This window comes from Bos mutus, chromosome 4 (genome assembly GCF_027580195.1).
Source record: "Bos mutus isolate GX-2022 chromosome 4, NWIPB_WYAK_1.1, whole genome shotgun sequence".
In the NCBI taxonomy this organism is placed as follows: Eukaryota; Metazoa; Chordata; class Mammalia; order Artiodactyla; family Bovidae; genus Bos; species Bos mutus.
The window spans coordinates 30,928,520-30,952,319 of record NC_091620.1 but is presented as its reverse complement, the minus strand read 5'-3'; the positions used below and the strand labels follow the sequence as shown (position 1 = coordinate 30,952,319).

The following is a 23,800-nucleotide window of genomic DNA, read 5'->3' as shown; positions in this document are numbered from 1 at the left end:
ATGGGATTCTCCAGGCAAGGATACTGAAGTAGGTAGCCATTCCCTTCTCCAGGGGATCAATTGCAGGCAGATTCTTTACCTTCAGACACCATGGCCTACACATACTTATATATACATGTATATATCATTTTCTCAGAAAAATAATGGCAGCATTATATGCATAGCTAGCTTTTAAAAAATGTTAAGTATATTGTAAGACATATACATAAAACAAATATATACCTTAAAGAATAATTATGAAACCTGGTGAATATCCTTATTTATAAACAGAAGAAACCTCATTCTTTGTTTCGGCTGGATAGTATTTCATTGTGTGGAAAGCCATGGTTTATTTAACCAGTCCCTTGATGATGGACATTTTTCTCCAAATTGCAAATGATGGGCAAGGCTGCAGTGAATAACGAAGAAGTGTGATTTCTAGGGGAAAGTTTTTGTGCATTTGTAATTCAGATAGAAATTTCCAGTCTCCTGTTTCTTCATTACAAACAGTTTGGAGCCAGTGCTTGCACATTTCACCTTGCTCAAATTTCCTACCTTGCTAAAATATGTGTGCTTGTACAGAGAAATGGGTGCTGCAAGCAAAACCAGGCCAACCCTAGATTCCAAGCCATTCCAAGACAAAGGCAGAAATCGAAATTAAGTCATGCATGTCTAAAACAAAACAATATGACCTGGCCACAACCTTTGTCCTTCCACATGCCTGTCCTGCCTCTCCAGTGTGTAGCCTGACATTCAGATCTGGTATCTGACATTCAGAACGTAGATCAAACTCCTATTTAAATATCATCGCAGTCCCTGGACCTGAGGTTTGGCCTCAGGCTCTTGTTCCTTGTTTCTGTTGCTTATTCTGCCTATATCCCAGCTTTTCTGGTCAATGACTTGCAAAATATTTTGGGGTAATTGGGTGTTTTAAGTTATAATCTTGACCATGGACATTGAAAACAATCTTAGTAACATTTCATAGGCCACTAAATTGCTTTATAGTTCAAAAACTTTGAGTAGAAAACTGAGGATTTAAATCAACCTAATGTTATTTTAAGGAGCTTAGTTAAAAATGGCTTGACAGAGGGAACATTTTATTCAAAATGTGGTCCTAAGATTTTGTGTGCTTTTCCAAGAAAGCTGTTGATCTTGACTGCAAGAAATTTCAAGTTCTGAAGCAGAAGTAACACTTTTTGACAATGACTAAGTGTATATGCTTATGTAAAGACAATTACTCTTTCAGGTTGTAAAATGTTCCTGCTTCATAAAAACCATGGCCTTTCACACTGAAGAGTGAATTTCCTGTTAGCACAAATAACATTGAAACAGGCATTTTTCATATACTTACAAAACTTAAGTTCATTTTTAGGAAGGGCAGCAGTTTTGTACAATCAGGAAAGTCCAGTAGTTCTAAAATTTGTGCAGATGGAAGAATACTTGTGTTCTTCAATCATGATATAAAGTTATAATAAAAGTCAGTAACTAGTGATGAATTGTGAAACTTATAGCGATCTTATCATATAGTAGATTATATTATAAACTTATATGCATCAAGTTGTTAAGAAAAATGTATGGGAAAATCTCTACCATTACAATATAAATTTTCTTCTGCTGGAACAATTAGGTCTAGCTTTTACAATACTGATATTTCATGAGAGAATAACTTAAGAACCATCAGGATAAGACAGTGATTAACAGACTAGGGCAATAATATCCTTCAGAGGAAAAAGGCTTTTTCTCTAATTAGCAGGTTAACAATTATTTCTACAGAGTTGATTTGAACTCAGCATCTCTGCTCTGTTTTCCATTCTGACAAACATTTAGCATATATATATTTATTATTGGCAACAAAATACCACTCAGAAAATACTTCCCTTAAAGGTTTGGAAGTAAAACACTGTATTTTAAAATTTCCAACAAAAATGGGAACCATGACCTTCAGGATATCTGTTTAAACCCTGTGGGTTTAGGGGCAGGCACTTGGAGTCTTAAAGATTTTGAAAACAAATACCAGTAGCATGAAAAGAAAAAAAAAAAAGAAATAGAAGAGTTGTAGATTAGGGAAATTAATTCCTTTCACTAATACATTAATATTGAGATGCATGTGTATGTTTTAGGGGAATACTTCCCAGAGTATTTCCTCTAATCTTACGGATTAGTATGAATCACCATGTTCTATGGAAGAAAAAACTACCCGGAGTGTATAACAGAAATTTAGAGTGGCAATCAAAATTAAAACTAGCAGGATTAATTTCTGGATGTATAATATTATTATTTTTCTGTGTTGGTGAGTGTTAAAAATACTGTGAAGTTCTTCCAAATAACTGGATCGTGCCACTCTCATCTCTGTCCTGGATTGACAAGAGCTTCCTCCCAGGCTTCCTGCTTCTTTCCTGTGCCCTTTCCCTTTTGGGCTGGCCTTAGCACAGCTGCCTGAGGAATCCAGTTAAACCCAAGTCATTCTTCTCTCCAAACTCTGTAATTCCTTCCCATCTCATTTAGACTGATGGCCAGCGCCTCAACAAGGTCCTGCAAGACCCTTCTCTCTTTTTTTTTTAAATTTTATTTTATTTTTAAACTTTACAATATTGTATTAGTTTTGCCAAATATCGAAATGAATCCACCACAGGTATACCTGTGTTCCCCATCCTGAACCCTCCTCCCTCCTCCCTCCCCATACCATCCCTCTGGGTCGTCCCAGTACACCAGCCCCAAGCATCAAGTATCGTGCATCGAACCTGGACTGGTGACTCGTTTCATACATGATATTATATATGTTTCAATGCCATTCTCCCAAATCTCCCCTCCCTCTCCCTCTCCCACAGAGTCCATAAGACTGATCTATACATCAGTGTCTCTTTTGCTGTCTCTTACACAGGGTTATTATTACCATCTTTCTAAATTCCATATATATGCATTAGTATACTGTCTTGGTGTTTTTCTTTCTGGCTTACTTCAGTCTGTATAATAGGCTCCAGCTTCATCCACCTCATAAGAACTGATTCAAATGTATTCTTTTTAATGGCTGAGTAATACTCCATCGTGTATATGTACCACAGCTTTCTTATCCATTCATCTGCTGATGGGCATCTAGGCTGCTTCCATGACCTGGCTATTATAAACAGTGCTGCGATGAACATTGGGGTACACATGTCTCTTTCCCTTCTGGTTTCCTCAGTGTGTATGCCCAGCAGTGGGATTGCTGGATCATAAGGCAGTTCTATTTCCAGTTTTTTAAGGAATCTCCACACTGTTCTCCATAGCGGTTGTACTAGTTTGCATTCCCACCAACAGTGTAAGAGAGTTCCCTTTTCTCCACACCCTCTCCAGCATTTATTGCTTGTAGACTTTTGGATCGCAGCCATTCTGACTGGCGTGAAATGGTACCTCATAGTGGTTTTGATTTGCATTTCTCTGATAATGAGTGATGTCCGACATACATCACAGCAGGATCCTCTATGACCCACCTCCCAGAATATTGGAAATAAAAGCAAAAATAAACAAATGGGACCTAATTAAACTTAAAAGCTTCTGCACAACAAAGGAAACTATTAGCAAGGTGAAAAGGCAGCCTTCAGAATGGGAGAAAATAATAGCAAATGAAGCAACTGACAAACAACTAATCTCAAAAATATATAAGCAACTCCTACAGCTCAACTCCAGAAAAATAAATGACCCAATCAAAAAATGGGCCAAAGAACTAAATAGACATTTCTCCAAAGAAGACATACAGATGGCTAACAAACACATGAAAAGACCCTTCTCTTATCTCTCTGTCCCTTGTCTTTAGTCACTGGGATCTTTGAAGTCTCTGAAACACAGCAGGCATGTGCCTGCCTCAGGGCCTTTAATCTGCTTTGCTCCCATACTTCCCCAGACATCCTCCAAGCTTACAGTCTATCTTCTTTTCATATCACTTCTTTTCAGATTGCCGAGGCATTCCCATCTAAAAAGAATCCTTCCTTAATTCTTTTCTTTGCTATTAACGCTTTCCAATGGACTGTATATTTATTTGCTCACCTTGTTTATTGTCTGTCTCCCTTGCAAGGATTTAAGCTTTGTGAAGGCAGAGGGCTTTTGTCTGTTTTGCTCACTACTGTATTCCTAGTACTTAGAACGGGAACCTGGTATACAGAAGGTGCTTGATACAAGTTTCCTGAACACTAAATACTCTGCTTTCATGCAGGTGCCGGGGCCCCAGAGACCACCAGGAACACAGCTGTCGTTCCGTGAGTTGGGTGATGACACATGTAGCAAAGGAAGATGCACCTGTGGGAGCTGGAGTGTCTCAGTGAGAGGGGGTCAGACTGAGTTTAGGTTGAGTTGGGTGATTTAGTAGAGGGTCTGAGAAAACAGGGATTTGCTCTGGATTGGATGTGGTCAGGACACAGGGACACTTCTATGTTGAATAAAGAACAGAAGTCATTCATTTAGCAAGAGAGGGATGTTTGATGTTCTGAGGGTAGCCCCGGGTTCCTGGTTTTATCTCTGCTTAGACACGATGAAAAAGTGGCCTTGCTTAGTCTCATTTTATTACGGTGTGAGAGTAGACACGTTTGAAGTTTGCATTCTGTGAGATTGTTTATAACTAGAAGGAGAATAACAAGGCCTAGTTGTGAGTGTTGACAACTTCTGAAATCAGCGGTGGTTAGGGGAATGCTTTTTAAAAAATGTATCACAAGCAAGTAAACTTTGGGGGAGGAAGGCGTGAGAAAGGACATAGGGATACACAGAGCAGAGAGACTTCTCTTCAGACTCTTGCATCTGTACATGACAGGCCTTGGAAAAGCCCCTGATGCTAGGAAAGATGGAAGGCAGGAGGGGAAGGGGACGACAGAGGATGAGATGGTTGGATGGCATCACCAACTCGATGGACATGAGCTTAAGCAAGCTCCAGGAGCTGGTGATGGACAGGGAAGCCTGGAGTGCTGAAGTCCATGGGTTTGCAAAGAGCTGGACATGACTGAGTGACTGAACTGAACTGAACTGATAACGGGCCTTCTTCCCCAGGGGCGGCCCTCTCCCTCCTCACCATCCTTCACAGTCAGGACAGGGTAGGCTTACTGAGATGAAGGCTGAAGCCTGCTTGATAGTAAACATTCCCCACCTTCTTGTTGCTGGTGTCACACTCTCCTCTCAGTGGATGAAGAAGGTCAGAACTGTGAAGCGAAGGTCAAAGCAGTGGCAGCTAAGCCTTCATCACTGTGACTTCCTTCTACCAGAGGAGGTTCTGAGGAGAAAACTACTTCTCTTTACTCTGTGGCTTTCCTGTACATGTCACTTTGGGATCATTTATCCAGGGCCCTTCAAAGTGCCTTCATTGAAGCTTCCCAGTTGGAGGAAAGGAGTTTGTCCTTAATACATGCTCCAGAACAAACCTAAAAAGAGAAAACTGGTTGATAAAATTTAGGGAAGAATCCAGGTTGAACTACTCTTGCATTCCCACTCCTAATGTCCTGCCAGTTCTTCCTAAAATGTCACCACTTAGAGATTTCTTTAAAGGAGTAAAACTTCCTGGACAGATTGTGAGAGGGAGGAAGGGAAAAAAACAAGGAAGGTGTTTCTGGTGACTCATGGTTAAGTGTGGATAATTCACAGATTGCTATGCTCTGACGACTAGTCAAGATACAGGTAGAACTGGGCAGTTAGGATTCTGATGGCCTGAGTGGGGTGAGGGGAAGTGGTCTAGGGAGATTCTGAAGCAAAGGGCGGGCCTGGAAAGGTTCCCCTGTGAAGGAAGGAGGGTGGGAGAAGCACACAGATAATGATTGCACAGTGCAGGGAGGGAATAGGAAAAAGTGTCTGGAGGTGCCCAGTGAGGGAGTCTCCTCTCAGCAAGCCATGGTTATTAGGAGAGTGACTGAAGGACACCAGTGCCATGACCTGCCTGTGTGGGAAGACAAACAGCAAACAGAAGACACAGGCAGTGAATTTTCCTTATTTTTTTTTGCCTGTATTCCCTTCCACCTGCACATTTTATCAGGAGGTCTGCCAGCTGACTGCCATGGAATGTGCACCTCCCATTAACTGGAATAAAAAGATGAACAATGTTCATGAACAATGAACAAAGGATAGGAGACAAGAACCACTTGGTAACTTTGTAGTAAATGAATGAAGACCATAGTGTGACAGTGATGAGGCAGCTGAGCAAAGGGGAACAATAATCAGTGGAAGGTGATGTTTTGAATAAATGCAAAAGCCAGAAGCATTCTGGGAGAACAGATTTTTTTTTCTGTATACATATGTAAACTTCGCTAACATAACCTGAGAGAAAAAGTTTTTTTCTATTAATGTACTACCTTATGTGCATTCATTTTTTGTTATCCTGAGGCAAAATATAATAAAAAAATTCAAAGATAAGGGGCAGTTTTGAAGACTACAATTCTTATTGTACTCATAAAATTACACTCCCTTGAAAATATTATTCTCTTCCAACCATAATTTATGCCTTCAGTATATTTCATGTTACTAAGTAATCTCACTCATTTGTGCAGTGAAGAGGAATACAGATATTTATTCAATGAATGGGTGAGCTCTTAAAAACTGATATTTTGTGCATGTTCATTAACTTGTGCTGTGCTGTGCTTAGCTGCTCAGTCGTGTCTGATTCTTGTGACCCTATGGACCGTATCCCGCCAGTCTCCTCTGTCCATGGGGATTCTCCAGGCAAGAATGCTGGGGTGGGTTGCCATGCCCTCCTCCAGGGGATCTTCCCAACTCAGGGATCAAACCCAGGTCTCTTGCATTGCAGGCGGATTCTTTACTGTCTGAACCACCAGGGAAGCTCATTCCTTAAGACTTCTTAAGTATCTTTGAATAAAGTCTTACTTACAATTTTTGTTTACCTCAGTGTCCTAGGTCTGAGAAATCTTATGAGGTTTGGCTGGTGACACCTGGTGGTTAAAAATTATAATTACATACAACATGCAGCCCGTGGTGATCAGCTTTGCTGTGAGAAATACAAGCCACAGTTTCCTTAGAAAGCATTTCTGAGTTCCTGCTTGGAAGTAACCAAAACAAAGTCTCTCTGACCTGAGCAGAAAGGCACTGTTCCATGAGCACAGTGCTGCCACCTAATATTCACACCGTGGATATCAGATTCTGAATGTTCCAAGTGTCCACTCCTGGACACAGGAATTTCTGTTATCACTGGCACCATCTTTTCGCCCCTTTGATAATCCCAAGATCTCAATTCAAAGTCTAAAGTGGGATAAATATAAGTGACCTGGCCACAGTCACATATCAGCACCCTAGCTGCAAGGAAGGCCAGCAAAGCAACCAGACATTTGGCTTATTGAATGAAATGATGAGAGATATTATAAGATTAAATAAATATTTATTCAAGACCTAAGAACAGAACCTGAGATTTGATAGATTTTCCAAAATGGTAGTGAATACTATTTTACATCTTTATTTGATCATAAGATTTTTTAAAGATTTTTAAAGATTTTTTTTTAAGGCAAGGACCACATCTTAGTCATTTTGTATTCTGGACACAGCATCTGATGCTCCATGAATGTTTGTTGAATTGCATTGCTTGCCCTTGAATAGAAACTGGGTCACTGCAATCACTTTTGTGTCTCAATTTATTTATAGGGATCTTTAAGACCTTTAAATAAAATGCACTTGGATATCAATATAAAAACTATAATAACCAGCTAATGTGATTAAGTCTTTTTCCTCAAAATTATCACTAACAGAAAATTAAATCTCTCCACAGGTCTTCCAGAGTGATATTAAAGTGGAAGATAAGATTTTTATCTCATCATGAAACCATTATCTGAAGGACAGCTGAGGTTTTATGTTGTTCAAGCAATACATCTCATATCATGGCTATTCATACTTTTCATTCTGAAGTCTATCTCTTCCCTGAAACCTGCCCGACTTCCAGTTTATCAGAGAAAGCCCTTTATAGCTGCCTGGAATGCTCCAACAGATCAGTGTTTGATAAAATATAATATAAGGCTGAATTTGAAAATGTTTCAGGTGATTGGAAGTCCACTGGCCAGGGCCAGGGGGCAAAACGTTACTATATTTTATGTCAACAGGTTGGGATACTATCCATGGTATACACCCCAGGGAGTTCCCATTAACGGAGGTCTCCCCCAGAACATAAGTTTGCAGGTACATCTGGAAAAAGCCGACCAAGATATCAGGTATTACATCCCTTCTGAAGATTTCAGTGGACTTGCTGTTATAGACTGGGAATACTGGCGACCCCAGTGGGCCAGGAACTGGAACACAAAAGACATCTACAGACAGAAGTCAAGAAAGCTTATTTCTGAGACGCAAGAGAATGCATCAGCTGCTGATATTGAATATTTAGCCAAAGCAACCTTTGAAGAAAGTGCAAAAGCTTTCATGAAGGAAACCATTGAACTGGGGATTAAGAGCAGACCCAAAGGCCTTTGGGGGTACTATTTATATCCCGATTGTCACAATTATAATGTTTATGGCCCAAACTATACTGGGTCCTGCCCGGAAGAAGAAGTTTTGAGGAACAATGAGCTCTCTTGGCTCTGGAACAGCAGTGCTGCTTTATATCCTTCTATTGGTGTCAGGAGATCTCTCGGAGACAGCGAGAATGTCCTGCGTTTCTCGCAATTTCGGGTGCATGAATCTATGAGGATCTCTATCATGACATCCCGTGATCATGCCCTACCTGTGTTTGTCTACACAAGGCTGGGCTACAGAGACCAGCCTTTACTTTTTCTTTCTAAGGTAAGACACCTCTTGCCAAAGGTAAGATATCTTCTTATTTCTGAAAGAGACAGTGCTTTGTTAATTATGTTCTTTTAAGGGTTCTAGTAGTTCATTAGGAGCATAATTCCTCCTTTGAGTAGTCATCCACTCAGATCCTCCATTTATACATACTGAATTTGGATTATCTTATTTATTATTAGTCTTTCAAGGAACAAAGTATGTAGGGAAGGGGGTTAAAGTACAATGTCAATAACTACTTCTGCTCCCTGACTTTGATTGCTCTCTTGCAAAGATTATTGAAATGGTTGGGGGTGAACAGGTTGGAAAATCAGAGAGGATAGTGTCAAATGGAATAGTTTGTTCATATGTATGGAAGCAGAATTGTAGGCATTTCTGCTGCTGGCATCACCATTAAAAATCTTAAGAGAATAAAAGTATTTTCTTTTTAATGTACAATAGCAGGTTTGATAAAAGGCATAAGGGAGCCACAACAATATGAATACACTTAGAAATAGCTAAGATAGTAAATTTATGTTTTTCTTCATAAATAAAATTAAAAATAATTTTTAAGGGTATAAGGGAATTATGAATCTGCTAAAAGTAGGTAGCTGTATAGATTTATTCTTGAGTCTATGACCACAAGTCATGGAAAGTTGGTAAGAGTGGTATGAATTTCTGAATTCAATAATAAAGTCACTACTAGTAGATGGCTTTGTAACTCTAGGTTAAAACTTACAAATAGAAGTTTTGCTCTATTTACTCTACTCAAGTCATATATGTAGCCAAAGACCTCACACAAACTGTGTCACTTTTAAGATAGATGAAGCTAGCTAAACTTAAGTCGCTTCAGTCCTGTCCGACTCTTTTCAACCCTATGAACTGTAGCCTGCCAGGCTTCTCTGTCCATGGGATTCTCTAGGCAAAAGAATAAATTTCTCCAGGCATAAACTTTTTATGATGAGGCGGTTTGAGCCTAGTTCACCTTCACGTTTGCAGAATAGAGGTGTCTTTAGATATTGCTGTAAACTAGGGGTGGATCATTTTTCTTTTTTCTCCACCATTACGAGTTTCAATTCACCAGCACGTATTAAACTGTAAAGATGTTCTGGTATTAAGGATCCAAAGGAAGAGATTCAGAAAACACCCTAGTGAGGGCTCTATCATGACCAGTAGGTATCTGTGGAGCAGAGAGAGAGTAGAGCTTACTTCTCAGAAAGCAAAATGACACAAATCATCAGGATTTGGTAAACACTATGCCTCTGACACTGTTGATGAGATGAGTAAGGAAAAAAATTCTCTCTTGTAAACTGATCGTCATACTACCTAGAATAATCAGCAACAAGTGATTGAGAATGATAGGAAAAGTTCTAGAATTGAAAGTTGAACAACACCTTCTTATCTATGAAACTTCTTTTGCTTTTCAATGTTTGCCTCAAGCAAGTTCCTTTCTTTAGTGATAACACATTAAGTTTTGGAAGAAATAATAAACTTTAAAGGACAAAGTGTTCATTTTAAAAGATTAGATTAAACAACTGCTACATTCTGTGCATTCTGCAAGCGGATGGTAAGCTCCTTCTTGAATAACTACAGCCTCAGAGACATACTGTTCTAAGGGAATAAGGAACAACAGTTAGAGTCTCACCCCAAAACAATTTTCTTTTTGAGTCCCATGGTATCACTCTGTAAACTTTCTGGATGGCAAGCCATTTCCTCATGTTTGAAACCATCAAACCACCACTTTATTTCATCTTCCATAAAAATCTGCCCATAAATTATTACAAATCTGATATTCACTTATACCAAATTGTAAATACTAGTAATGACTTCCATTTCTGACTTTCTGAAGATATCTGAATTTTAGAATGTGTGTGTGCATGTGTACACAAATATAATTAGGATTAGAAAAACAACTTATCAATAAGTGGCAAATCTTTTATCTCTCCAGACCTCAGCACCTCACTGCTTAATCTACAAAATGGCATGATATTACCTGCCTTACCTACCTAGGAGAAACATAATGAAAAGTGAGAAAATAAAAATGAAAATATAAAGCATTAGAAAAATATATATGGTGTAGCCGCTCACTTTCTAATAAGTATCAGAGCCTTGAACTTGAAAGAGGAATATGTAAAAATGAAATTTCAGTCAGTAGCCATTATATGGGGGTTGTAAAATCCCATTTCACAGAACAGATTGCCTAAACCACATATATAAATGCAATGTTGATATCACTTGAGCTGTGCTTTAAAAAAAAATAACAAAAGGGATTTTCTTGGTTATTGATTTAAAGGTGTTTTTCCCGGGAATTAATTCCCTCTGGTAACACACAAAGGAAGCTCATTAGTGATGCTCCAGCTCCCCACAGTGGGCTCCTTACTTACATGCACTGCGGTAAAACTCGAGGGACTAAAACCCAAGTGTAAAGAATAAATCCGGGAAGGCGCCAAGATGGCGGAGGAGTAGGACGGGGAAAACACTTTCTCCCCCACAAATTCATCAAAAGAGCATTTAAACGTCGAGTAAATTCCACAAAACAACTTCTGAATGCCGGCAGAGGACATCAGGCATCCAGAAAAGCAACCCAACTCCTTGAAAGGAGGTAGGAAAAAATATTAAAGACAATAAAAGAGACAAAAGAGGGAGGGACGGAGTTCCGTCCCGGGAAGGGAGTCTTAAAAAGAGAGAAGTTTCCAAACACCAGGAAACCTTCTCACTGCCGAATCCATGCCGAGCTTTGGAAGCACAGAGGGCAACCTAACAGGGAGAAAAAATAAATAAACAATTAAAACTCGCAGATTGCGAGCCCTACGGTAACTCCCCCAGCGGAGAAGCAGCGCAGACGCCTGCATCCGCCATTAGCAAGCGGGGGCTGGGCAGGGAGGCGTGGCGCGGGCTGCATCGCTGAGAGTAAGAATCTGGCCTGAATACCCTGAGCACTATCTGAGCGAAATAATTTGGGCTAGCAAACCAGACTGTGGGATATCTACCATGCGAAAAGCCAGCCCTAACCTAAGACACCGCCAGCCCACGCACGGAACAAAGGACTAAACAGAGATAGCCGGCTGCAGACCTTCCCCCTCCGGTGACAGGCAGCCAGAGCCGGAAGGGGGCAATCGCAGCCCCAGAGAGACATTATCTATAAAACTGGCTTCTTTGCTAACTAAAACTTATTGGGGGTCTGGACGGTCAACATCTGCCTGAGAAGGTGCGCCGGTTTTACACCCAGATAACCGAGTGGCGGGGAGGCGATAAGTCGCAGCATTGGCGCTCGCCAAACACCTCATCACCTGAGCTGCTCGGACCTGGGAAGAGCACAAAACGCAGGCCCAACTGAGTCTCCGCCTCTGAGGACTACCTGAGTGCCTGAACCTGAGCGGCTTGGACCTGGGAGGTGCATGCAACCCAGGGCCAGCCTCGGATTGTTCCCGGCGGAACAACCTACAGCCTGAGCAGTGTGGGCAGGGAGGCTACACGCGCCGTGAGCGGGGGCAGACCCAGTGTGGCTGAGGCACTGCGAGCGCACGCCAGTGTCATTTGTTTGCAGCATCCCTCCCTCCCTCCCCACAGCGCGACTGAACAAAGAGAAGAAATACAGCTCGACCCACCAGAACACCGACACAAGCTTCCCTAACCAGGAAACCTTGACAAGCCACCTCTACATACCCACACACAGCGAGGAAACGCATACAATAAAGAGAACTCCACAAACTGCCAGAATACAGAAAGGACTCCCAAACTCAGCAATTTAAACAAGATGAAGAGACAGAGGAATACCCAGCAGATAAAGGAACAGGATAAATGCCCACCAAACCAAACAAAAGAGGAAGAGATAGGGAATCTACCTGATAAAGAATTCCAAATAATGATAGTGAAATTGATCCAAAATCTTGAAATTAAAATGGAATCACAGATAAATAGCCTGGAGACAAGGATTGAGAAGATGCAAGAAAGGTTTAACAAGGACCTAGAAGAAATAAAAAAAGAGTCAATATATAATGAATAATGCAATAAATGAAATTAAAAACACTCTGGAGGCAACAAATAGTAGAATAACAGAGGCAGAAGATAGGATTAGTGAATTAGAAGACAGAATGGTAGAAATAAATGAATCAGAGAGGATAAAGAAAAACGAATTAAAAGAAATGAGGACAATCTCAGAGACCTCCAGGACAATATTAAATGCTACAACATTCGAATCATAGGGTTCCAGAAGAAGAAGACAAAAAGAAAGACCATGAGAAAATATTTGAGGAGATAATAGTGGAAAACTTCCTAAAATGGGGAAGGAAATAATCACCAAAGTCCAAGAAACCCAGAGAGTCCCAAACAGGATAAACCCAAGGAGAAACACCCCAAGACACATATTAATCAAATTAACAAAGATCAAACACAAAGAACAAATATTAAAAGCAGCAAGGGAAAAACAACAAATAACACACAAGGGAATTCCCATAAGGATAACAGCTGATCTTTCAATAGAAACTCTTCAAGCCAGGAGGGAATGGCAAGACATACTTAAAATGATGAAAGAAAATAACCTACAGCCCAGATTATTGTACCCAGCAAGGATCTCATTCAAGTATGAAGGAGAAATCAAAAGCTTTTCAGACAAGCAAAAGCTGAGAGAATTCTGCACCACCAAACCAGCTCTCCAACAAATACTAAAGGATATTCTCTAGACAGGAAACACAAAAATGGTGTATAAACTCGAACCCAAAACAATAAAGTAAATGGCAACGGGATCATACTTATCAGTAATTACCTTAAACATAAATGGGTTGAATGCCCCAACCAAAAGACAAAGACTGGGTGAATGGATACAAAAACAAGACCCCTACATATGTTGTCTACAAGAGACCCACCTCAAAACAGGGGACACATACAGACTGAAAGTGAAGGGCTAGAAAAAGATTTTTCATGCAAATAGGGACCAAAAGAAAGCAGGAGTCACAATACTCGTATCAGATAAATTAGACTTTAAAACAAAGGCTGTGAAAAGAGACAAAGAAGGTCACTACATAATGATCAAAGGATCAATCCAAGAAGAAGATATAACAATTATAAATATATATCCACCCAACATGGGAGCACCGCAGTATGTAAGATAAATGCTAACAAGTATGAAAGGAGAAATTAAAAACAAAAAAAAAAGAATAAATCCTCTGTGTGCCCCTGCTTTCTATTTCCAAAACCTTGATTTGAGCAGAGAATCGTGGGTGGGGCATGGCAGCCCTACAACATGCTGGGACCTGAAAGATGTGTTGCTATTACGATGCTGTTCAGTTACTTCTCCTTTCGTGTGACATCACTCATGTGGCCCGGCTCTCAGGTGGTCCCAATTTACTCCTAGAGGCATCTTACTTGTGACTTCAACCACTGAGTTGTCCTTGGTTTTCTGGTCCCCTAAACATGGCTGTTATGTGATTATTCAGCACCCTGCTCTCCACTAGGTGACAGTGAGCTAATTTGGTCACTGAGAGGGTATGGCCTAAATATCTACCAATGACTCCTTACCTCCAGTTAACATGCTAGAAGACTTTCCATTTTGAATCCTTCCCAATAAACTCTCTTTGATAATGACTCAATGACACATCGGAAAGAAACCAACATTTCCTCCTAATATCAGCCTCAAAATGGGTAGCTTTTACCACGAACATCTGTAGTTCCCTAGTTACTGCATATGGGTCAACAACATATAAAGAAGAATAGTAAATTCTGTGTCTCCCCCCTCCCTCTGATGACAAAGCCTTAAACTAAAGGAATTCGTGGACAATTTCTTGTTTCCAGTTCAGCATGCAAGAAGCTTGAAAGTTGCCACTTGGCCCTAATAAATAAAAGGCTAAACAAACTGAAAAAAAAAATCAGCTCTTCTTAGAATAATAAGAGAAGTATGGACACACAGGGAAAATTGCTGCCTTCAAATTTGGAGAGACAGACAGGTAAATACAGAGAAACCCAGCTTACCAGATCAGAAACCCTTAAGCAGAAACCTCTGTGGGAACCACTGACAGAGTATGGAAAGCTGAACTGTAATTAGGAAACTGCTGGTGGCTCAGCAGCAACAAGACTGAGAGATTAAAAACTCCAGGGGCACCCAGCCATGGGGACTGGGGGAGCACACTTTCACCTGCAGGAGCTCACTAGGTCCTCCAGTGAATATTGGAGAAACCCTCCCCTCATGTATCTAATAGGTGAAGGAGAAAAGGAAGCATTTGAGTATTCCAGAGCATTCTGTTCTTCTGCACAAGGTCCACCCCCAGGAGAAACTGTTTAACCACAGCCAAATTGCTGAGGTTTTACCAGAACCTAACTGATCTGCAGAAAAGGAAATACTCAACTCCATCTGATTTTAGATTTCCACTTGGAAGAAGGAACATACCCATCTCTAGCCCCATCTAGCCAGCCTGTCCCATCTAACAGGGAGTGGGGGCAAAAACTGAGAAGCAGTTGTGAAGTCCAGAGGCAAAACCTCACTAAGACTGAGATCTAATCATAGGACTGTAAAGTCTTTCGTTATGCCCACACCTTACTGGCATATTACTAAAGGTCTACTTATAGCAGCTACTTTTGACTCAGAGGGTAAAGAATCCACCTGCAGTCAGGAGACCTGGATTTGATTCCTGGATTGAGAAGATCCCCTGGAGAAGGAAATGGCAACCCACTTGAGTATTCTTGCCTGGAGAACCCACATGGACAGAGGAGCCTGGCGGGCTACAGTCCATGGTGTCCCAAAGAATCAGACAAAACTGAATGATTAACACTTTCACTTTTACCTAGTATGAGCTATCTACTTATGGAGAAAAATCAAATCATATCTAGCTATCAAGGAAACAATTACAAGACACAGGAAAGGGCAAAAACACAACTTGCAGAGACAGAGCAAACACCAGAGCTTGACTCAGATACAGCGGGGATGTTGGAATTATCAGACCAGGAATTTAAAACAATTATGATTAATATGCTAAGGGCTCTAATGGATGAAGCAGAACGAATGCAAAAACAGACAACATAAGCTACATAAGAGAGATGGAAGTTCCAAGAAAGAAGCAAAAAGAAATGCTAGCAATCAAAAACACTGTAACAGAAAGGAAGGATATCTTTGATGGCTTTATTATTAGACTAGACACAGCTGAAGAAAGAATCTCTGGCCTTGGAGATATCTCAGTAGAAGCCTCCAAAACTGAAAAAGCAGAGAGAGCAAAGACAGAAAAAAAAAAAAACAAAAAAACACAACAGAACAGAATATCTAAGAACTGTGAGAGAGCTAAGGTGTAACATACACATTACAGGAAATCATGGGAGACTGTTAGGGGATTTTGCCCCTCTAATCATGATATGTGACTATGACATCTCTATATTCAAGAAAGTTTCAAAGTGAGTGGAGGGAGAAGCTCTGCTCCTTTAGGTCTTTGTTAAAAGAAGAAATGGACCTGGACCCAGCAGAGTCCTCATTCTGGGCTCTGCATCACTTACTCCTCCTCTTTCCAATATTTCTCAAATCATAGATAATTCTCAAAACCATTTCACTTACACTATCTCATTTGAACCTCACAAAAACTCCTCCCCTTCCTGTCATGTCATCTCTGATCTGTTCAGCAGACATTGTGGTCCTGGGAAATGGAAAGAGATGTGCACCTGAAAACAAATTAAACCAAAATTACCAGAAAATTGCCCAGGAAAAAAATTTTTTTTGAAAACTGAGATTGTAAAATCTTTCATTTGGTGGACTATAAAAGTGCAGGTAAGGAGACATCTCTCTCAGCTATTGATATTAATATAAAATGCCTAAGATAAAACACCATTTAAAAGTTCTGCTTTTAATTTCTACAGATTGCCCAATTATATTTCCAGCACATAACTGATGGAAATTAATCCTTGAAGTAGAAGGTTAATGCTTAGCATTCAGAAGAATGAGAGAATATATTATAACATAGCAAACTTATTTAGAAAATCAACTGCAGAAACTTAATTTAGGAAGCCAACTGTACACACTCAAGTTTTAATTTCCCTCTGAAATTACCTAGATTCATATTAATCTTTAAACACTAAAACAGTAATCCTTTAGGATTACAAAACCAAAACTCTCTCTGCTGAAATTTTGTTTTAATCTATCTTAACCATATTGAGAAAAATCCCAGTGGCCTTACCTTGACTGGATGAATCATAAATAAATCCATTAATCAGGTACAAATAATTAAATACAAATAATTTCAGGGACCAAATATAAGCGCCAGATCAAATCAGATCCTGCGGATCTATAACACTGTGTTCCTTTGCCTAGACAGGGAATCTAAATGACACAAAACCCCTCCAATAGAAAAAAAAAAAAAAAAAAAAAACAAAACCAACTCTCCCCACCCTCCACCCCAGGCCACTGCAGAAGCAAAGTTTTCAGGAGAGTTGCAAACTGAAAAGGGAACTTGGCTGAGATGACTGCAAGGCATTCCTCACATTTAGAGAAGGAAAACTTTGGATTCTGTTGCCAGGTCATAGACTTATTGTTGATTTGTGTGTGTATGGCCCTGGTCAACTTTGATGGAAAGTACTAGTTGCTCAGTTGTATTCAAGTCTTTGAGACCCCATGTGCTGTAGCTCTCCAGGTTCCTCTGTTCATGTAACTTGATTAAACAACTTTTAATGGCTATTTACATTTACATGTAATGGATTGTTTGTTTTGGATTTACATGTCTTAAAAATAATATCCTGTTTGGCAAAATATATTTTAAAAACATGTTTAATATGTTTTCTGTATGATTATAGAGTATAATTTCTGAGCCCTGGTTCATTTATTTATAACATTTGCATTACTCTAAGAAGTTGGAGAATAGGGTCATCCTATTTTATTGAATTTAGCTTCCAATCCTAATTCCTGGCATGTTGTTTTATATTTAAATGAATAATGAACTCTACTGTCTTCAATCTAGCAAGATCTAATCAGTACTATTGGAGAAAGTGCTGCCTTGGGAGCTGCGGGCATTGTTATCTGGGGAGACATGAATTTGACTTCATCTAAGGTAAGATAGTACCTTAGGGGTGTAGTTACTATTATTTAAATTCTTGCTCTGTCCTCCAATAAAACTTTAATCAGATCTCTCAGGTCTCCCATAGTAAACCTGTTTTATGATTAAAGTCCAATTTAGCACCTGATATATAGAAGGTGCAATAAAGGGGAAATTTTGCTAAGATATTAATCATAATACTGACCATTGTTGAATACTTACTATATGGAAAGTTATGACCAACCTCGATTGCGTATTCAAAGCAGAGATATTACTTTCCCAACAAAGGTCCATCTAGTCAAGGCTATGGTTTTTCCAGTAGTCATGTATGGATGTGAGAGTTGGACTGTGAAGAAAGCTGAGTGCCAAAGAATTGATTCTTTTGAACTGTGGTGTTGGAGAAGACTCTTGAGAGTCCCTTGGACTGCAAGAAGATCCAACCAGTCCATTCTAAAGGAGACCCGTCCCAGGTGTTCATTGGAAGGACTGATGCTGAGGCTGAAAGTCCAATACTTTGGCCACCTCATGCGAAGAGTTGACTCATTGGAAAAGACCCTGATGTTGGGAGGGATTGGCGGCAGGAGGAGAAGGGGACAACAGAGGATGAGATGGCTGGATGGCATCACCGACTCGATGCACATGAGTTTGGGTGAACTCCAGGAGTTGGTGATGGACAGGGAGGCCTGGCATGATGCAATTCATGGGGTTGCAAAGAGTGGGACACGACTGAGCAACTGAACTGAACTGAACTGAGGATTGTACTAAGTGCTTTTTTGTTTTGGATTTGCTCACTAATCATAAAACCCTAATGAGGTAGGGACTAGCATCCTCATTTATAGATGAGGAAATGGAAGGAAATCTAACTATAAGAGCTACTTAGGCTTGCTAACGGTGAAGCTGCCACTAACCACAAATGGTACAACTCTGGAGCCCTTACGTTTAGCCATTATATAAAATGTGTGATAGCGTATTTTGAAAAATGGACTCAGATAGTAATTTTTAACATCTACACTGAACCTATTTTTCTTCTTTGGAGAAATTAGCTGAAAATTAATAGTATTTAAAGTAAGGTGTATGTTTTTTTTCAAATTTCTTCCAGCTCAAATACTATCTACTCTGTCTCTCTAGTTTTCTCCAGTCCACAGTAATTGCAATCTCTTCTGTATTTCCAAATGCTGTCTGTTCATATCTCTATAGTGTAATACATTTTGCTTTGAATTATACTATTTGTTTCCTCAATGATTTTATTAAATTGAATTTTTGCAAGTTCATGGTGATTTGATATTTTTTTAATTTCACATGCTCAAGTTGTTGCTCCTAAGATGCTGCTCATGAAACTATTTGTGACGATATAAAGTTTAAGTCTCCTCTGTCCACCTATGAGAATTAGGTAGACACTGAGAGGATCAGTATCTGACTCTCCAGCTGTGATATTTCCCCTCCAGTCCATGCAGTTCCTGAAAAGATGGTCATCAGGAAGCTGGGTACACAACCAGGTGGCCTCCATTTGGAACACACAATAGGAAGAATGCACAAATGACCCAGTCAGCCTTCTAGGCATCCCTGTCTTTGAATTATGCAGAGGTGGCTTGATCCCAGGGCGTTAGATATTACAGCATAACTAACAGGAAAATCCGGAAGGCTCAGGTTGACAGTCAACAATAATTTGGTAGAACAGGAGGATTCAGGTTCTAACACAACGCTGAAGGGTACACACACCTGAAAGGTGGCTAGAAGACAGAACTCTGGCATGATTTCTAAATTTCGGCTTGTTCCTCTTTTTTTCACACTGCTTAACTTGGGATCTAGGAGGAAGAAGAAACAAGGATGTAAATTGTAAGAAGGCATGGTCACGTATGCTGATGCTGGGGCCCATTTCCAAGCTCAGTTAGTCTACCGTAACCTGATGTCCATCTCCTGTCGTGACCATCTCACGTTTTCAGGTCTGGGTGCCCTGTGTTACAGCACCTGAGCCTAAGACTTCACAGGCAGGAACCAAGCCATTAAGTTTCAATCCAGTTCAAAGAGCTGCCTTGTGGGTCTACATGCACCCACCCTACCAGTACTAGAAAAAACACTAAATCCCATTTGTTTCTACATTTCTAGGGCAACTGTACAAAGGTGAAGCAGTTTGTGAGTTCTGATTTAGGGAGCTACATAGTCAATGTGACCAGAGCCGCTGAGGTGTGCAGCCTTCATGTCTGCAGGAATAACGGGAGATGCATAAGGAAGGTATGGAAAATGCCTGATTATCTTCACCTGAACCCTGCGAGTTACCACATAGAGGCCTCTGAGGATGGAGAATTTACTGTGAAAGGCAGAGCATCTGATACAGACCTGGCAGTGCTGGCGGAGAGATTCTCCTGTCATTGTTATCAGGGATACCAAGGGGCTGACTGCAGGGAAATGAAGACGGCTGATGGCTGCTCTGGGCCTTCCTCTTTTTCGGGCTCACTACTCACACTGTGTCTGCTGGTTTCCACAGGTTATCAGAGCCGTCAGTGGTGAGATAATTGAGCTTAAAGGGAATTGTTTGGCCTCTAGAGTCATCACTTAGGGAAGAGATGAAACTTGTGACAGTTTTTTCTCACATGAAATCCATTGAGAGGCACTATAAGTAGACATGTGTGTCACTTGATATAAACAGGAAACATTGCATTCTTTGGCTCCAATTTGGCTAAGAAGCCAGACCCAGGAGTAAAACCAATGCACTCTTCTTCCTTACTGGAATGTTTAAGCTATATTTAACCTAGAACTAATATATTTTAGTCTTCACATGAATATAGATACATAAAAGTGTACACATAAATACTAAATTATTGAGTTCAAAGACTGGTTTTCCAGCTAGCAATTTACTTAAGTATATATTACTAAGCAATTATCTGCTTTAACAAATGGGGTCACCTCAGGGTGTGACCTGGTCATCTGGTCCATTGAAGAGGATCAAATGCAGAATTCCCATTCAAGCCTATGTTTAAACTTCTTCTGGCTTCTTCTCCTTGCCCGGGCCCAGTGAATGCAGAACCAGTGACTGATGTAACTTCTTAGAAGGGCACGGGAACTGAGGCGAGGGGAGCTGTAGTCAACTCCCTGTGAAGACATCTATTCCATCGTGGTGCCTCTCTCACCCACCATGACCCTCCCTCATAGACGCTGGTCATGTAAATACAGTGGAAGACTTCAGGATAGTATTCATGCTTGCCTAGGCTGACATTGCTCTAGATGTAGAAACTGGAGCCATGCTAGTAACCCAAAATCATTAATAAAAAATATTTTAGTAAACAACATTTAAGGGACCCAGAAGTGCAGTTGTGAAGGGATCCTACTAAGAAATAGTCAATATTTTGGCCCCCATATGTAAGTTTAGAGTAGTGATTTTCGAATCAGTTTAATTTTGATTTGAATCACTGTTTCACTATCCTTCTGGCCTTGTAACTCTGGGCAGGTTACTCATAGTCCTTTTTCATCTGAAATTTGTTAATATAATTCCTAACTCAGTGAATTGTTCTGAAGAATAAGTGGGATAACACATCCCATGCATACTTCAGCTATTAATACATGTTGCTGATCTTCAGTTATCTTTCTTGATCACCAAAGTAATGGAAACACATCAGAAAAAGCAGAGTCTTGGGCAATTTTGTCTTTCTGATGTTATGTTCTATATATAATCACTTATGCATGTGTTCTCTTGAAAGGCCTGTTTCAGTTGATAGGATTTCCTTTTTGGAGATGATCTACTTGGAAGGTAAACTCAAGAAGGTATGATGCTATTATGGAAGGCGTGAGAGTTGATTCACCGTTCGCCTCTGCCTCTGTTGTCTTTCTGTGAAAGATGATACAGGTGTGCCCTTTTCAACTCTGTGTCCCTGCTTGTCAGGGGTTACTGACATTGTGACACTGTGAAGGTCTAATTTCTAAATGTAAAATACAATCAAATCAAAATAAAAAATTTTATAATACCACTAAAGACAGGTAGCATCATGTAGGTTAACTTTAAAAAATTTTTCATTTTGTAATTTTCATATCAAAGACATGAAACCTTATAGAAAATTTGTAACTAAAAGAAATGATGGAAATCACCAATAATCACTATAATATATACTGGTAACTTTTGGTATATTTCCTTCTAACCTTTCTTCTAAAAATGCTTTTTTAAACATGATTGTAAATAAAAATACATGCATACCTTTGCATCTTGTGTTTTTCATTTATCTATACATTACAGTTTTCATGCTAATTCATAGTCTTAATAAATATTATTTAAATTATTTTAAGGTCATATCTGGATATAGCAATTTTCCTTAAATTTTGACTTTTAAATATCAAACATTTACTATTTATTCCTTTCATCACTTCATGGCAAATAGATGGGGAAACAATGGAAACAGTGACAGACTTTATTTTCTTGGGCTCCAAAATCACTGCAGATGGTGACTGCAGCCATAACATTAAAAGATGCTTGCTCCTTGGAAGAAAAGTTATGACAAACCTAGACAGCATATTAAAAAGCAGAGACATTACTTTGTCAACAAAGGTCCGTCTAGTCAAAGCTGTGATTTTTTCAGTAGTCATGCATGGATGTGAGAGTTGGATTATAAAGAAAGCTGAGCACTGAAGAATTGATGTTTTTGAACTGTGGTTTTTGGAAAAGACTCCTGAGAGTCCCTTGGACTGTCAATCCTAAAGGAAATCAATCCTGAATATTCAATGGAAAGACTGAAGCTGAAGCTCCAATACTTTGGCCACCTGATGCAAAGAACAGACTCATTAGAAAAGACCCTGATGCTGGGAAAGATTGAAGGCAGGAGGAGAAGGGGATGACAGAGGATGAGATGGTTGGATGGCATTACTGACTCAGTGGACATGAGTCTGAGCAATCTCTGGGAATTGGTGAAGGACAGGGAGCCCTGGTGTGCTGCAGTCCATGGGGTTGCAGAGTCGGACAGGACTGAGCAACTATACAATAACATCAACCCCTCATTAGAGAAGACAATTTCTGTATCATCTTTCTAATTCATTCACTCACCTATTAATTAATTTGGACATTAATCAACATATTAAACATTACTTCTCATCAGGCTTTGAAATATATCCTGAACAAAACAAAAGGCCTTGCCTTCATAGAGCTCATAGTCTTTCTGGGAAGACAGACTTTCAATGCACAAAAAAGCAGTTTGCATCAGATGTTAGATCTATGGGAAAAATAGAACAGAGTTGGGGAGGGTGGATATTCATATGTTGGGTGGCTTTGAGCAGATAATGTTTGAATGATAGAGAGTTGGCTGTGGGGATATTTGGGGGAGGGTATTGCAGGCAAATGTATCAGAAGTGCACTTTTGGGAGTGGGCCTGGTATGTTCAGGCAGAGCCTAGAGTGCACTGTGGTGGGATACTTCCCTTTACCATCAGTTTCCCCTATCATTTTCTGGTCTTTAGCATTCATTACCATCTGACATAGTACAGGTTATACATATTTGCTTATTTTCTATCTTCTCTTACTAGAATGTAAACTAGGAAAATGAGGATTTCATTTTGTTCACTGCCAGAACACTACTTGGTACAGTACCTGGCACACAGTAGGTGCCCAATAAGTACTTGAGTGAATGAATAAATGAGTGTTTCAGAAACCTGAATCAGTGGAAGTTATGTTACAGATTTTTTAAAAAAATTCTGCACATTGATAGTTACCGCAAATCATTCTCCAGCGTCGTTCTCTTCTTATCCTAGTGCATGAGCCTCTGAAATCACATAGTTCAACTCCCCTGTGAAGAGCTGAGGCCTGAAGAGAATAAATCACTCAGCAAAGTCAAAGAGCCAGTTTGCAAAAGAGAGCAATATGAAATCTGAGTTGCCACATTTTCTCTTCACCATAATTCTTATTGCAACACAATCCAAATATATCCATTCAGCTTTTGACCATCAATTTAATATGTGTTTATTAATTTGGGCTGTGACTACTGGTTATGTTGTCAGTCTCCAGATCTCCCAGCTGCAGATGGTCTGTTTAATTTGGCTCAATGCTCCTGGACAGGAAGTCCACCTTTAAAAGCTGCTTAATGATGGCCACAGCTTCTTGGGACTGTCCTAACTTCCCTTTATGGAAACAGCAGGTGTTCA

At 39.9% G+C, this 23,800-nt stretch overlaps 2 protein-coding genes across 4 annotated transcripts in view; one reads left to right on the top strand and one right to left on the bottom strand.

Moving 5' to 3' along the window:
- Positions 1-2,804: 2,804 nt before the first annotated feature.
- LOC138987604 (uncharacterized) overlaps positions 2,805-23,800 on the bottom strand; it is a 59,835-nt gene continuing 38,839 nt past the window's right edge. Inside the window, exons 2-4 of one of the 3 annotated variants that reach the window (XM_070369294.1) lie at positions 23,372-23,462; positions 19,404-19,489; positions 2,805-5,360 (exon numbers count right to left, since the gene is read on the bottom strand). In XM_070369294.1, the coding sequence (XP_070225395.1) occupies positions 5,289-5,360; positions 19,404-19,489; positions 23,372-23,462 (249 nt within the window). In that variant the 3' untranslated portion in view covers positions 2,805-5,288. Of the gene's footprint in view, positions 5,361-15,993; positions 16,321-18,924; positions 19,490-23,371; positions 23,463-23,800 lie in introns of those variants that run through there. The other 2 variants (XM_070369296.1, XM_070369293.1) reach the window with 2 other exon arrangements.
- On the top strand, positions 7,735-20,675 carry LOC102284407 (hyaluronidase 4). The gene is made up of 3 exons (XM_005893451.2): positions 7,735-8,703; positions 17,610-17,699; positions 19,791-20,675. The coding sequence occupies exons 1-3, from the start codon at positions 7,750-7,752 to the stop codon at positions 20,190-20,192; spliced, it is 1,446 nt and encodes a 481-aa protein (XP_005893513.2). The 5' UTR covers positions 7,735-7,749; the 3' UTR covers positions 20,193-20,675.